At 31.0% G+C, this 14,304-nt stretch overlaps 1 protein-coding gene across 1 annotated transcript in view; it reads right to left on the bottom strand.

The window, feature by feature from the left end:
- LOC111632069 (mitogen-activated protein kinase 1-like) overlaps positions 1–14,304 on the bottom strand; it is an 81,174-nt gene that overhangs the window by 27,274 nt on the left and 39,596 nt on the right. Inside the window, exon 6 of the mRNA XM_023376422.1 lies at positions 9,574–9,645. Coding sequence (XP_023232190.1) covers positions 9,574–9,645 — 72 coding nt within the window. The remainder of the gene's footprint in view (positions 1–9,573; positions 9,646–14,304) is intronic.

The raw sequence follows: 14,304 nt of genomic DNA, 5'->3' as shown, positions 1-14,304 counted from the left end.
CAAACTTAATTCTATAAGCCATGTAGAAGAGGCTTTGCTAACATTCCAGCTCAATAATATATAAATGATTATTTCTGAAAGGGAATAATAATATATAAATGATTATTCCCTTTCAGAAATAACAAATATTTTTTTCTAATAATTAGGATTAAAAAATTTATGGCCAGTTAAACTTTGAATTTTTCATGATTTTTATAATCCTTTTTATGATCTTGTGATGATTTTGTAACTTTCATGATTTTCATGACAGCACACACTTGGATATATATAATACTATCAAGCATCCAGTTCAGGAACTTGCATTTATAATGAATTTTATCAATACCTTTATTTATATTATGTATAATCATAAAAATTTTTCTTTTTTTGCACTTATGAGAAACAATTTAAAACTCATTTCTACCCAGAAAGTCTACACATACTGAGAACTATAGCTACCTTCTACCTCTAGGGCACCTGCTCTATAAACTCAATCCTCACTGCTCTTGAATCTTAGGCTTTCAACAGATTTTACTAGTATCATGGCCCAAATAAAAAAATTTTTAAGAAGGATCTAAAAACTATTCCATTGAGCAAATAATTAGATGTACAGTACTTTAATGTAAAATACGATAATGCGTTTCATGCCGAAAAAATACTCAAATATTTTATGTATAATGTTTATTCAGAAAAATTGTACAATGTGCATTGTTAAAAAGCATGAATCATCATCATCTTTTCGCAGAATGAACCAACCTGAAATGCAAATTCAATTTGCAGAAAACAAAAAAAAAAAAAAAAATCACAGATAATATGTTTGATAAACACTCCAAACGATATGTCAAATTCTTGGGCTATGTAAAAGCTATAATTAAATAATAGAAATTAATTAATTTAATTAGAGGTAGGCAGTTATGCTTTCATCTCATATTAGATTTAATAATTATAAATAGTTAATTTTTTATTCAGACATTTCTAAAATTTAATTTGGAATTGGTCATTAAATTTAATACGAGATGGCAGTGTAACTGCCTACCTCTAGTCAAATTAATTAATTTTTAATATTTAATTATAGTCTTTACATAGCCAAAAAATTTGGCATATCGTTTGGCGTGTTTATTATGTTATAGGCTATCGTTGTTGATGTTTAAAAGTAATATGTGTGAACACAAATTTGGAAAAATATGTGATTACAAGTGACACTAAGATGCTAGCAAAACGAGTGCTAAACACAGACTGTTGGAGTACGTGTACAATTTGGGACAATTTGGGGTTTTGCTTGTTATGCGAGGGGCATGTTAAGCGAGGTTCCACTGTATAAGAGAATAAATGCACTTTCATGTTCAAAGAGAGAAGGAATTGGCAACTGATAATGATGAGATTTTTTTCTTTAACTCTTTCATTCTATGAACATTAAAATGACTTCTTTTTCATTTTATTCATGGATTTAGCAAGCTCAAAATGGTTGAGAAGGGAACCTGAAACACCCGGGTCAAAACACCTAGGAAAATTTCTGAGATTCCAACCCAAATTGAAATCAGGTTCCTTAGTGCAGAAGATTGTTTATTTTATTTTTGATTTAATAATATTTTAATCAAAATAGATGTCATGTTTTGAGATCATAAATGGAAGTGTTCAAATTTTTTCTCCATTTAAATTAATGGGCAACTGTATTTTTACTTTACAGTGGTACCTCAGGATACGAAATTAATCTGTTCCGAAACTGAGATCGTATCATGAAAATGTCGTAAGGTGGATCATCTTTTCCCATACGATTACATGTAAAACCAAATAATTCGTTCCAACGCAAAAATCATACTCAAATTAAAGCCAAGTAATACATTAAAAAAAATAACTGTAGTAAGAAAAACAAATGAAAAATGCGAACTAATGTAACGTCGTATGGTGAGTTTTTGTTCGTATTGTGGAGCAAAAATATGTTCGAATTTCATGTCGTATCCTGAAAATTTCGTATGCTGGGGCGTTCGTAACCTGAGGTACCACTGTATATGAATTTACCTTACGAAGAGATTTTTGGGAATGTATTATTTTCATAAGCTAAATAAAGAGTATACATATACTGACAATGCAAAACAATAGTAACATGTACCTAACAATATACGTAAAGGCCAAGGGTTCTCTATACAGCAAGGAATTCAATCAACAAAGTGGAAAAGTACCTATATGTAAATATCAAGCCAAGCATGGTTCAATACACCTGCCATGTATATATTTTGTGATGGAGGATCCATATGCTAAATCTTATGTCATAATACATCCCAAACATGCTCTACAGAAGTGATGGTTAACTTTAAGATAACCGAGGAACAGAAATGAACAAGTATGTGTGTGTTATCAAGGAGCCAGATTTCAAATTTTGTAAGTCCTAAATATTCCTAAATCATAAGAATGGAAATATGACTCAAAACCATTATAATCAAAATTAATATTTATTTTACCATAAGCATAAAACAAAATTATTTTAAAACAGTTTACCAGTTTACAATTATTTTTGATGAAAACATTATGGTCACTCAAAATTCGGTTCTTAGATGCAAAAAGCACAATATCAGAAAGTAGAAAGTCATGTGATGTTACCCTCCTCGTGACCGACAAAAGAATTAATTTCACACTAGTTTTATCTAATTACAAAAACACAAAAGCTAAAGTTTTCATTTCTCAATCAGTGCTTCCACATAACAGATCAAATTGCAACTATTAGTCTCTGGCTTGAAGGCAATTTTTAGTTTTTTAGCATGGATAAACGGATGGCTGTATACAAACTATGTCATGAATGTAAGACTCATTGTTATATTCAAAATTTTCAGTAATATTAATATGCAAAGACTACTGGATGTGTGCACAGAACTGCAATATCATCATCAGAACAAATAACATCATGTCTTTTGCATCATTTTGGATAACTCTTGAATTCATGGTTTTCTATGTGTATGAACTCTCTTTGCTAATTATAAACTGATTGCAATTATGGGATATTTTGCTGACTGTTTATAATAGTGGAAACTATTTGATTACTGGAGACACACTGCACGAACCTTAAGAAATGGTGAACCAGATGCAGTCTGCAGACTGCCAGGCCATCACTATTCTAAAGGTCAGGTAGTTAAGTAGTAGAGAGGATAGAAAATTTAATTTTATGCCATCTAGAACTTATGACATGCTGCATTGTCCTACTGAAAGTTGAAACTCCTATCAGAATACATGGTTTGAACAAAAGGGTACAGCTGATCAGCCAAGGAAGGTACTGATTGATCTTGTACTGTGCAGATTTTGACATAAGATAAAGGATACTGTAATCTTCGAAATTCCAGGGAAAGCACTCCAAATAATATAACTTTAACATAGGCTTAAATGGTCTGTGATGTATCAAACTTTTAAATATTTATTGTTGTCTATTTCATACTCTAATTTGGCCATCTGTAAGATAAATCTAAAATATTAATTCATTGGTTCAGATCATCCTTATCCCAATGATCAAGGTTCAGTTGCAATTAAGTTTTTCATAAATCTTTTGTGATAGGGTAACAGTATGAGCAATCTCAATAATACTGATTTATTTTATAAATCTAATTTCATAGATTTCTATTTTATAAATCTGAAAATTAGAAACTCATAAATTTGGTATATGATCTCCTGCATGGGTATTGTCAAGAATCATTCCTTTATTAACTGTTTTCTCAGTCTCTTGTTCATATAATTAGTTGTGCTATAGCATTCACACTATAAACAATATCCACATTTGTGATATTGCTATAAATACTGTACAATGCTTTATGTAACCTTTTGTTAATATGGCTGCATAATTTTTTAAATTAAACCATATGTATATATGTATGTTAGAAAACATATACAGTGGGTGATTGGTTAATGAACAAATTGGATAACAAACACTTTCTCGAAAGATTTTTATGTTCGGACAACGAACACATGATCGGATAATGAACATCCCACAGAACAAACACAAGAAGTAGTGACGTAAAATAATGAATACCGATTGGTCTTCCCTTGTCTTTGGGCAACAATTCGAAACTTTTCAGAGCGCGGAAGACGTCAACATTGACGCTTAAGCCAGTATATACCAATTGGATAGTATTCCTCCGAACTTTGAAACTCTCCCTTGTAATTCCAGCCTTTTATTTTTCTGACAAAACAATTCTTTTGTGTTCAAAAGACTGTCGGGTAGGCACTTGTTAAGTTTTGCATCTGTTTTTCTTTTTGAAAAGTGAGAGTATAATAGCAAAGGTAGAGAGTGGGCAGAAGATGCCTAATGTTGCTGGGCAGTATGGTGTAAACAGGTCTACAGTAGGCCACAGTTCAATCTTATTTAAGAAAAATACTGTATAATCAAGACGACTCAAACAACTAAAGGATTAACAAAAATCACATCTGAGAAATAAAGAACACCGAAGAGTTCATAATGGTACCTGAAACAGATCTGACGACAGAAGAACGCCAAGAACTTTTGAGTGAAGAGCACTGAAAAACTTGGTGAGATATGTTTTCTTCTGAAAAAGAGGATTAATGCTGATATCTGTTATTAAAGATCTTTTGAAGAAGTGGGAGGATGTCAGAACAACGGTCTTAGAATGGCATCCAAACCAAGTTGAGGCTTGGAGATTTCTACAATTGCAATGCTATTAATTACTTACGAAAAATAAGAGAGAAAAGCAATCGACATTAGACAGATTCTTTAACCCTTTCAAACGGAAAAAACATGACTAATAAAATGCAAGACTGTGTATATATGTATTTTTATTATTACATATAAATAAATGTAGTAAGAAAGTATACATTTTTTATTTTTTTGGGTTCTCCAGAGCGAATTAATTAAATCCCCATTAAAACCTATGGTAAATTGATAATCGGTTAACGAACAATTTGGATAGTGAACAAAGTCTTGGAACAAATTATGTTCATTAACCAATCACCCACTGTATAGAGTTCAGTATTATCCACTGTTTCAAGATTCTGCAGGGAGGCTTTTAATTTCAAATTTTACGAGATCGAGATAATATGAAGTGCCCTTAAAAAATGGATATTCAAAACTTAAAGCATATGATGTTAACTTATTTGTACAACTCCAGTATATATAGGGAATACTGTATATATTACAACTCTAAAAATATTTTTGTATTTGAAGAATCAAGTGTAGGTTATTTATTTAGAATGATGTAGTTATTTTCTTCTCCTGAATTAGTTCTCAGAATTCAAAATATATAATGATAATTCACTTGATCATAAACAGCTTCAAGAACTCATGTTTTAGTATATACATACATTTCAATAAGAAAAAATATAATGACAAATACTGAATAATAAAAACATATTATTATTATTATTATTATGTTGGGTTTAGTGGGTTATACTCAGTTCACACCAGTGGCTGTGTACTATGCCAGACCAGAGTCAAGGCATAGTACACTGCCACCAGTGTCAACTGAGTATAACTCACAAAACTGTGTCAGTGTGTGTGTCTGCATTCAGGGATTTCCTAACAATACGGCATGTATTCAATATACTGGCTTTCTGTAGTGTGATGTATGTATTTCTATTCAATTGTAATGTTCCCAGGCTTTTGTGTAGTGTGTGTGGTATCACACCTGTACGGGAGAGAACGACAGGTACAATAAGCACCCTATCCATCCTCCACAGACGCCTTATTTCCTGGGCAAGTTCTGTATACTTACTGATTTTTTCAGTGCATGTGTTTTGTACATTGTCTATAATGTATGTGATTTTATTGTGTTTGTCAATGAGTGTGATGTCTGGTCTGTTGTGGTAAATTGTTTTATCTGTGATTATGGCTCTGTCATAGTACATTTTGTGCGTGTTGTTTTCCAATACTGTCTGTGGAATATACATGTAGTATGGCTCATGAATGTCTACCAAGTTGTGTTTCTTTGCAAGCTCTTGATGTATTATATTTGCTACTTGATTATGTCTGTGTAAATAATCTGTCTGTGCCAAGAGCTTGCACCCAGAAGTGATGTGTTGTATAGTTTCTGGCACGATGTGACATTTTCTGCATGTGTCATTTGTGAGTGTTGTATCCTTGAGTATGTGTTTTCTGTAGTTTTTAGTATTTATGACCCGATCCTGTATGGCAATCATGAATCCTTCCGTCTCCCCAAAGAGGCATCCCCGATCTAACCAGCTGTTCGACACAGTTTTGTCAACAAAATCCTGGCCAGGTCATAAGGATGTCTGCCATGGAGTGCCTTTCGAGCCCACGACTGCTTGATGGTGTCTATGCTTTTTATGTGTTGTATCATGTCTGTATGTTGTGAATGTAAGTTTAATGATGTGTAATTTGAGTCTGCTAAAGTTACTGCTTTATGTAATTGTGATGTTTCTTGTTTCCTGTAGAAAAACTCTCGCAGTGACTGTATCTGTTTGTAGTGAAGGTTAACTATGTCAGTCAGGCCATGTCCGCCATCTTTACGTGACAGGGTTAATCTTTCTGTGGCGGATTTAGGATAATGTTGTTTATGCTTAGTAAGCGTTGTTCTTGTTTTCCTTTGGAGTTGCTCAAGATCTGCGCAAGTCCAATGTATAACTCCAAAAGAGTATGTGAGTACTGGGATGACATATGTGTTTATTGCTTTAACTGTGTGTTTTGCANACACCATCCATTATGATATTTTATTAAAGATATTTATATTTTTAATTATTTTAAACTAATAATAAAAAAACAAGCTTAATTTTGAGGGTAGGATGGGTTTTATAAAAAAATTGCAAATGATAATAATGAGTAAAATTATCATTAAGTTGGATCCTACTCAAAATATGACACACAATCCCTCCTTTATCTCTCCATCCTGCCAACCTTTAACCACTAAAATTCAATAGCATCAATCCCTAATACACAAACCTCCCTGTAAAATTTCAGAAACTTTCAACAAAAAGCACAGGAGTTATTAAACTTCAAAAAGGGAGAAAACTGTGCCATACACATACATGTTAACATCCATACATACAAACCCCAATTTTTTTGCATTTCTCAATATTTCAAGCTTCCAAGTCCAAAAATGTAAAAAATCTTGGGGAGTCATTTTTTGAATGTTTGCCATACTTTCCCTCTGTTATATATAACAGAGCCGGAAAAGTAAAAAACTAGCATTGTGTTGTATATTCTACATTTAATAACAAAATTACATTAAACAATACAAATGTAAAAAATTTTATCCAAATTTTTAATAATGTCAATGATTTTCTTAAAATTTAATCTAGATCACTACAAAATTAACAGACAAGTTAACACCCAATTTGTTAATCCATGCAAAGCAATCAATGAGATACAATAAAAAATTTCAAGTAATAAATTTCTTATATTTTAATATTGAAATAAATATTTTTAATCATATTTTTTACTGATAAAAAAATAATAATACAGGTATACCTCACCTTATGTCGGTAATTGGTTCCAGGAGAACGATTTAAGTCGAAAAACAACATAAGTCAAATTTACTTGTCTCCAAATCTACTTGTCACTAGGCTAAACCATAAATTGCCAATTCCGGTTCCGTATTTTATTTATTAATGCATTTTTAATAATGTATGGCTAATAAGGGTATGGCTAATAAGGATCTATTTTAAGCTTACAAACAAATAAATTTTAGTTTTTAATATAGTACAGAAAAAGTAATCTAAATTTATGAATGCATGTACTGTAAATACAGTACATAGTTGTAAATGTATATATTTTAATATAATTTTGTGTGCTTTAAATGCTTTTCTAGTGATATTACGACTTCAATATTTGTGGCAGACAGATGTAAAGTCGAATAAAATGACTTAAACTTGATTTTTATTTTTCCATATACTTTTTTGACAAACGACGTATAATCGGGAACGACGTAACTCGAAACGACGTATAATCGGGAACGACGTAACTCGAAACGACGTAAGTCGAGGTATACCTGTAATAATTTATCTGAATAGTACAGTAGACCCGTGGTAATCAGGCCTGTCTAATTCGGCACCTCCTATAATCTGACATGCCTATAACAGTACATACAAAGCACATTTATTACAGCAAATCTTCGTCAATGCAAGCTTAAACATTTATTAAACTTACAAAAATATAAATATGACTTTTTTACAAATGTAAAACCTTGCTTTAGTCCATCTTTTCGTCGTTCACACCATCAGCAATCCATAAAAATTCACAAAGTTTCAGAGGAGACCTTCCTTTTGAGGCTACTGCCTCCATCAAAAAATGTAAAAACAGGTAGAGCATCCTCTGGTATTATTGCCACTATCACATCATACATTTAAGTAAAAAATAATAAAAAAACACGGCAATGGACTAAAGCAAGGCTTTACCTTTGTAAAGAAGGCATATTTATATTTTTGTAAATTTATTAAATGTAAATACGGTAGAGTATCGATTATCTGAAAGTCAATTATCCAAAAGAATTCCAGTCGGCAAATTTAAATTTTCGCCAGTGCTGTAGCGCTGCAATCTTTGGCTATGTCTTGGGCTACTCAAATATTTTATGTTTTTGATACTAAATTAACTTCTGAAGTATAATTTTTAATTGTTTTTATATTTTTCAATATATTTATTTTGTTTGTACAAAATAAAAAACAATTTTTAACAATACAATAGTCTTCGTTAGGCTTAACATCGACAAAAATTCAACGTGAAGTGACACGCAACGGAGAAAAATTTCAATATGGGATAGGATAATATATTTTTTCGTACGTAATTGATTATCCGAAATATGAACAACCCCAGTCCCCAATTGATTCGGATAATCGACGCTCTACTGTAACGCCGGCCATGTTTTTTTTATTATTTTTTACTTAAATGTATTGATATGATAGTGGCAATAACACCAGAGGACACTACCTGTTTTTACATTTTTTGGTGGAGGCAGTAGCCTCAAAAGGAAGGTCGCCTCCGAAACTTGATGCATATTGTCTCAGTTTGATCGTGAATGTGATTGCATGCGTTCATATATTGCTGTCGCATCGAACAACGAACTTTTACATCTGAGGAGACTGAGAGACAAGGCCTTACTCTCACGTTTAGCCAATGTAAAATAAAAGAAAATTGATGAATATTTGCATGCACCATAAATTTATTTGTTTATTCATTTTCAAATTAAGATCATACATAGTATGTACTGTACCCTGGAAATACTTACATATGTCGTATGTAATTGATTGACATCAATATGTTTAGTTATTATTTTTTTGCAAGTGCTATAGCGTTAATGACGTTAATTTTATAATAAACCCTATGCTATCTATTGTGTTGTTTAATTCACTAAGTCCCATATTGTATATTATGTAGTACATATAGATTTTATCTTACCATTTCTATAAGTATGTGATTTGTCGGATTACAAGGTACTTCTTTTCAAAAAAGTTCCGGACTACAAGGGGCCAGTGGCAGTACTCTATAGTCCGACAAATTCGATCATCCAACACCGCCTTGCAAAACATTTGTTGGATTATCGCAGGTCTACTATCAAGATATGCAATTCCTAACTTTAATATAATTTTGTAAATGATTATATATTCGATTGTAATGTTTAAAAAATAAATAGAGTAATTTATACTTACAGTGTTTACCAGGGAAAATTGGTCGATTTGAAATCATTTCAGCTAAGATACAACCAACTGACCAAATGTCTAGTGAATTTGAATTAAGGAAATTAACACTATGTATTCAATGAATATAAAATATGATTAATTAATTATGGTGAAAATTATTTTAACTATTTTTAAGATTTTAATTATAAAAATGAGACACATTCTTGATTTTTGAGACAAAAATAATTTTGTCTGAAAAATCATTGCATCATAAAATGGTAAAATTAATATTTTCTATATGAATTTAACCATTTTTCTAATTAAATTAATATAATTTAAATATTCTATATTAATTTAACCAACTCTGAATTATATTAATAATCAATAATAAAGCTTGATTATGAGGCTATAACTAGTTGGCTAATTAAGTATATCAATATTATGTAAGTTAGACTACAGACAGGCAATTAAGTCACAATCTTGTATTAAAATTTCATAGTTAAACTTTAATTAATTTAAAATATGCCAAAAGAAAAAAATCATTCTAGAGTCAGACTCAAATCTGCAACTTCTGGTTACTGTGCAGATGCATTGCCAATTATCAATATATTCTCTGTCTAAATTAATTGATCTAAATCTGAAAATTGAACTAAGGTATGATCTTTGCTTCCAGATCAATTAATTTAGAAGATACGATCATTGTATCTTCTAAGTTTTCAGAAAATTATCTTGACTATTGAAACATTACTACTACAATAACAGTTAAACTAAATCTTAATTATACTTGAAGAATTAATAAATAAAAAAATAAAGAATAAATGACATATTACTAATATAAAAGTCATTTGTGTGTGCGTGTGTGCAAATTCTTTATAACACCTGCAATTTTTGTCCAATCCATATAAAATTTTGGGTTATATTCATTTTACATAAAATATACAGAAAGTATAGGCTACTTATTTTGCAGAAATAATAACTAGAATAAATGTTTTCTTGATTTTAGATTGGTGACTGCACTTATGTTGCAGTGACATCAGTGACCCCAATTAGTTCATGCATGACGAGGAAATTTCCCTTAAGCTGCATTTTAAAATAATTGACAAATGACCTATTTTAAACTTACTTTATTAAATTTAAAATTTAAACTTTAAAAAAAAAGCTGCATTGTGTCACTTCTATAACAAATTCTGTGACCACATGACATTCTATTATCCAATTGGAAGTAACAATCTAATGTCATTATTTAAAAAAAAAAAAAAAACCTAGGGGAAAGCATAAGAGTAAAGTTGGTCAGGTAAATTCTAGATCTAAAAAAATAAGAATAACTGAGACCCCCCTAAAGGCCATGAAGTCTGACTTGAGCAAAATAGATTGACAATGACTATGTCAAGGACTGCAGAAACAGCATCACAATGTCAATCATTGAAACAATATTAACGTGTCTATTACTAAAAAAAGACAGCATAGAAATCTTTTAAAAGACAATAGTGTATATAGAAATTTTGTAATGAAAGATTTTATTATTATTTCAATATAAAGGCCTAAATCTGTTTATGTGTACAGTATTTAAGTGAATTCTCTATAACTCCTACTATTTTTGTCCACTCTAGGTGAAATTTTGTTTTGTTGTTCTTTATGTTACAACAGATAGTATAAACTCCTTTATATTAGAAATATTAGCAACTCTTCTGGAATTTCTTAAAATTTCTACTCTTCTCAATTCTTCAATCTCTACTTTTTCATAAAAAGCATTTGTCATGCTTGACAAGGGAATTTCTAGTTTAAAAAGAAAATTCATTCAAATGAAAAACATATAACAAATAAATTAAAGGTATAGGCAGTTAAATAAATCAAAAAACTTTTTTAAAATCACACTGAAAGAAATGCATTGATTTTATTTCTTGAAAATCCAGCCACTTTATCTTACATAAATAGTGAAAATAAAAAGTTATAAATTTTAGCTTCTAATTATAATGCATAACATATTAATAAACACACATTTATATATGAATTAAATGTAAATAGAAATAAAAATATAATTCTACAATTACTTTATTAAATTTACTTAAAAATGAAAAAGGATATTTGATTTCGTATAACCTTTGCTATTCAGCATTATTTCTGGTGCTCTATACCAACGAGTAGCTACATATTCTGTTAAAAATCCTGTATGATCATGGTCTGGGTCTGCAACCCTGGCTAATCCAAAATCACAAATCTAAAAATAGAAATAATTACAAAAATATTTTCTTTAAAAATTAATTCAGTGAAATATGATTTTAATTTAATTTACATTTTCAATATTTATATAAGAAATATATAAAGATTAATAAAACGAAACTTTAGTCGATGTAAAATTTATTTCATTTAAAATGTAATAATATCAGAATATAAAAATAAATAAATACTAAACTTATATCTTTTTATTGAAAGTATGGCAAGAAAATACACAAAAAATCCTGACTAAAGTTATCACACACTGGAAACTGGTGAAGACAGTTATAAATAGACTCGTGTCTAAAATTCAAGAGCTTTACATGCCATGAAAATTTCCTTATTTATCAAACCTGATGCCCAGTAAAGTGTGGCATAATGTTGAGACCTTAATTTCTGGATTTTCAAGCAATGAAGTACATTCTGTGGAGTTATTAATTGTACTGTATATTTTTCCAGTCTGATGAATGTACAAGAGCAAGTCAAAATAAACTAAGACTGATCTTCAGCATTTCATACAATTCCATAGCTGTTTTTCTCAAGCAGAAACAAGGTTGATCATAACAAGCAGTGCTCATCATAACATACTACTCATCATAATTAACCTCCATTTTGTTATCTGTGGATAGCAGACAAAATTTGTTCTACATGCTGTAGCAATCAAATGAAGTGTCATTTTTCTGTGCAAGTTTTTGCATGGATGCATTGATAATCATTCTTCACAGTAATATAGATAAGAACTTATTAGTATTATACTTTCAACAAGAAAAAACCAGTCTCAATTTGTTTTGATTCACTCTTGTATTTAAGTATGGATGATGCCTAACAGGAAACCACACATTCTATTAGTGACCATGCTTTGCTTCCCAGTAGAATACGAAGGATCCAACAATAAAGATTGGAAGTTGAGATATTATGGTATTGTAGCTATTATTTGTGTATTGTATATTTTTTTCTTTATGTATGTTTCCTTTTTATGTATTCTTGTATTTTTGGTCTTGGAATAGCTTGTCCATTCCTGTTTCTTTGTGTAACTACAACTCTGGAGTTGTAGTTACCCCTTTTTCTATACAACTATGAAGGACTGATTGGATGAGTTTTGAAGTAACCTCAGGAAAACAGAAGTGAGAAAACAACACTTTTGGTTAGGTGCTGAAGAAGAGAAGACCTTTGGACAAAAGACAAGCCAGGCTGGGCATGAGTTCTCTCTCATAAGAAAGAGAAGAATTCCGTGGACCAGTGAAGAAGGTCCTTGAAGAAAAGCACATGGCATTACAGTCTTTGGAATCATAACAGATACGTGGAGATGAAGACAAAGGAATAGATAAATGAAATTGACAAGGAGATTCTACCTTTCTGTTAGGTATTAGAGATCTATAGTGTCTTGTCTGGTGCTAAATACTTCTCTGACTTGAGGACATTTCTATCTGTTGTTGTCCAGAACTGTTTTCACAATATTGTCTAAGTTGCATCTCCTAATACTGATTGATTTTGTACTAGCTGTAAGTTTGGTAGTAACATTTAATTTTAGTTTAGTATTAATACTTAGGGTAAGTTTAATTATATTAATAAAATGGTGGTGTATGTCAGATTTGAGTTTGTTACTCATAGTTATTAATTTCAGTCCAGACAAGTGATTGGGATGTATTATTGTTCGGTTGAAATTTCTGCTGACTGATATCCCTGGTATTCTGGAGTATTTTTGTATGTGTTTTGTTGTTTTTAATAAACTTCTTGTATTTTGTTTGCAAGGGTGTATTAATTCTTTGTCCACAACCTAACTTAACATTTCACAACGTTGAGTTTTTTTTTTTTTTTTTGGTATGGTCTGAATCCCTTGGTTATCATGCCTGATGCAAAGTATTACTTTGACACCTGAATAATTCTATAATGTGGCAATTTTATGATACTGCATATCAACATTGATGTCACAAAGCAACAACTGTAAAGTTGTGATTTATAATTCCTTTACAGTGATCATGATAGAGCTCAAATATAAATCCCTTTGAAAACATGTGGAACAAGTTGGAATTCTGGGTTAGAACCTGTGGCGTGCCATCATTGGAAGCGGTGGATGTGCCGCTTCCCTTGTATTTTCTAAAAAATAAATGCATATTAATTTTAATTATATGAAAATAATCACACAATATTTTATTATAACTGCATTATGTATCTTATTACAAATTTCTATACTACACGTGAAAAAAAGATAAGATCGCTATTGTATATTCGAATATTAGTGGCGGAGTGGAAGCGCTGTATTGTCAGAATCCAAAAAGCCAGATTCGCGCATGCGCTTTACAGAACACCAACCTCACCCGTTTAGCTGGCGGAAGCCTAGGACTTTGGGTGGAAGCTACACACATATAATGCTTCCAATTCTATCCAGGGCCAGTTCTGGGCTGTTAGCCGGCTGCCTGCTAGATATTTGGTTGCCCTCGCCCGATTACGCGAATCATGAGTAGATTTATAACTTAACTCAACCGATAAGAATTTACTGGTATGTTTTTATGATAGTTCTGTATAGTTGACAGGAGTTTAAAAAAT

The sequence above is a fragment of the Centruroides sculpturatus genome, unplaced genomic scaffold (genome assembly GCF_000671375.1).
Source record: "Centruroides sculpturatus isolate CEXI.00-Female unplaced genomic scaffold, Cexi_2.0 scaffold707, whole genome shotgun sequence".
NCBI lineage: Eukaryota > Metazoa > Arthropoda > Arachnida > Scorpiones > Buthidae > Centruroides > Centruroides sculpturatus.
The sequence above is the reverse complement of the archived record's forward strand: the minus strand, read 5'-3'. Positions and strand labels throughout refer to the sequence as shown.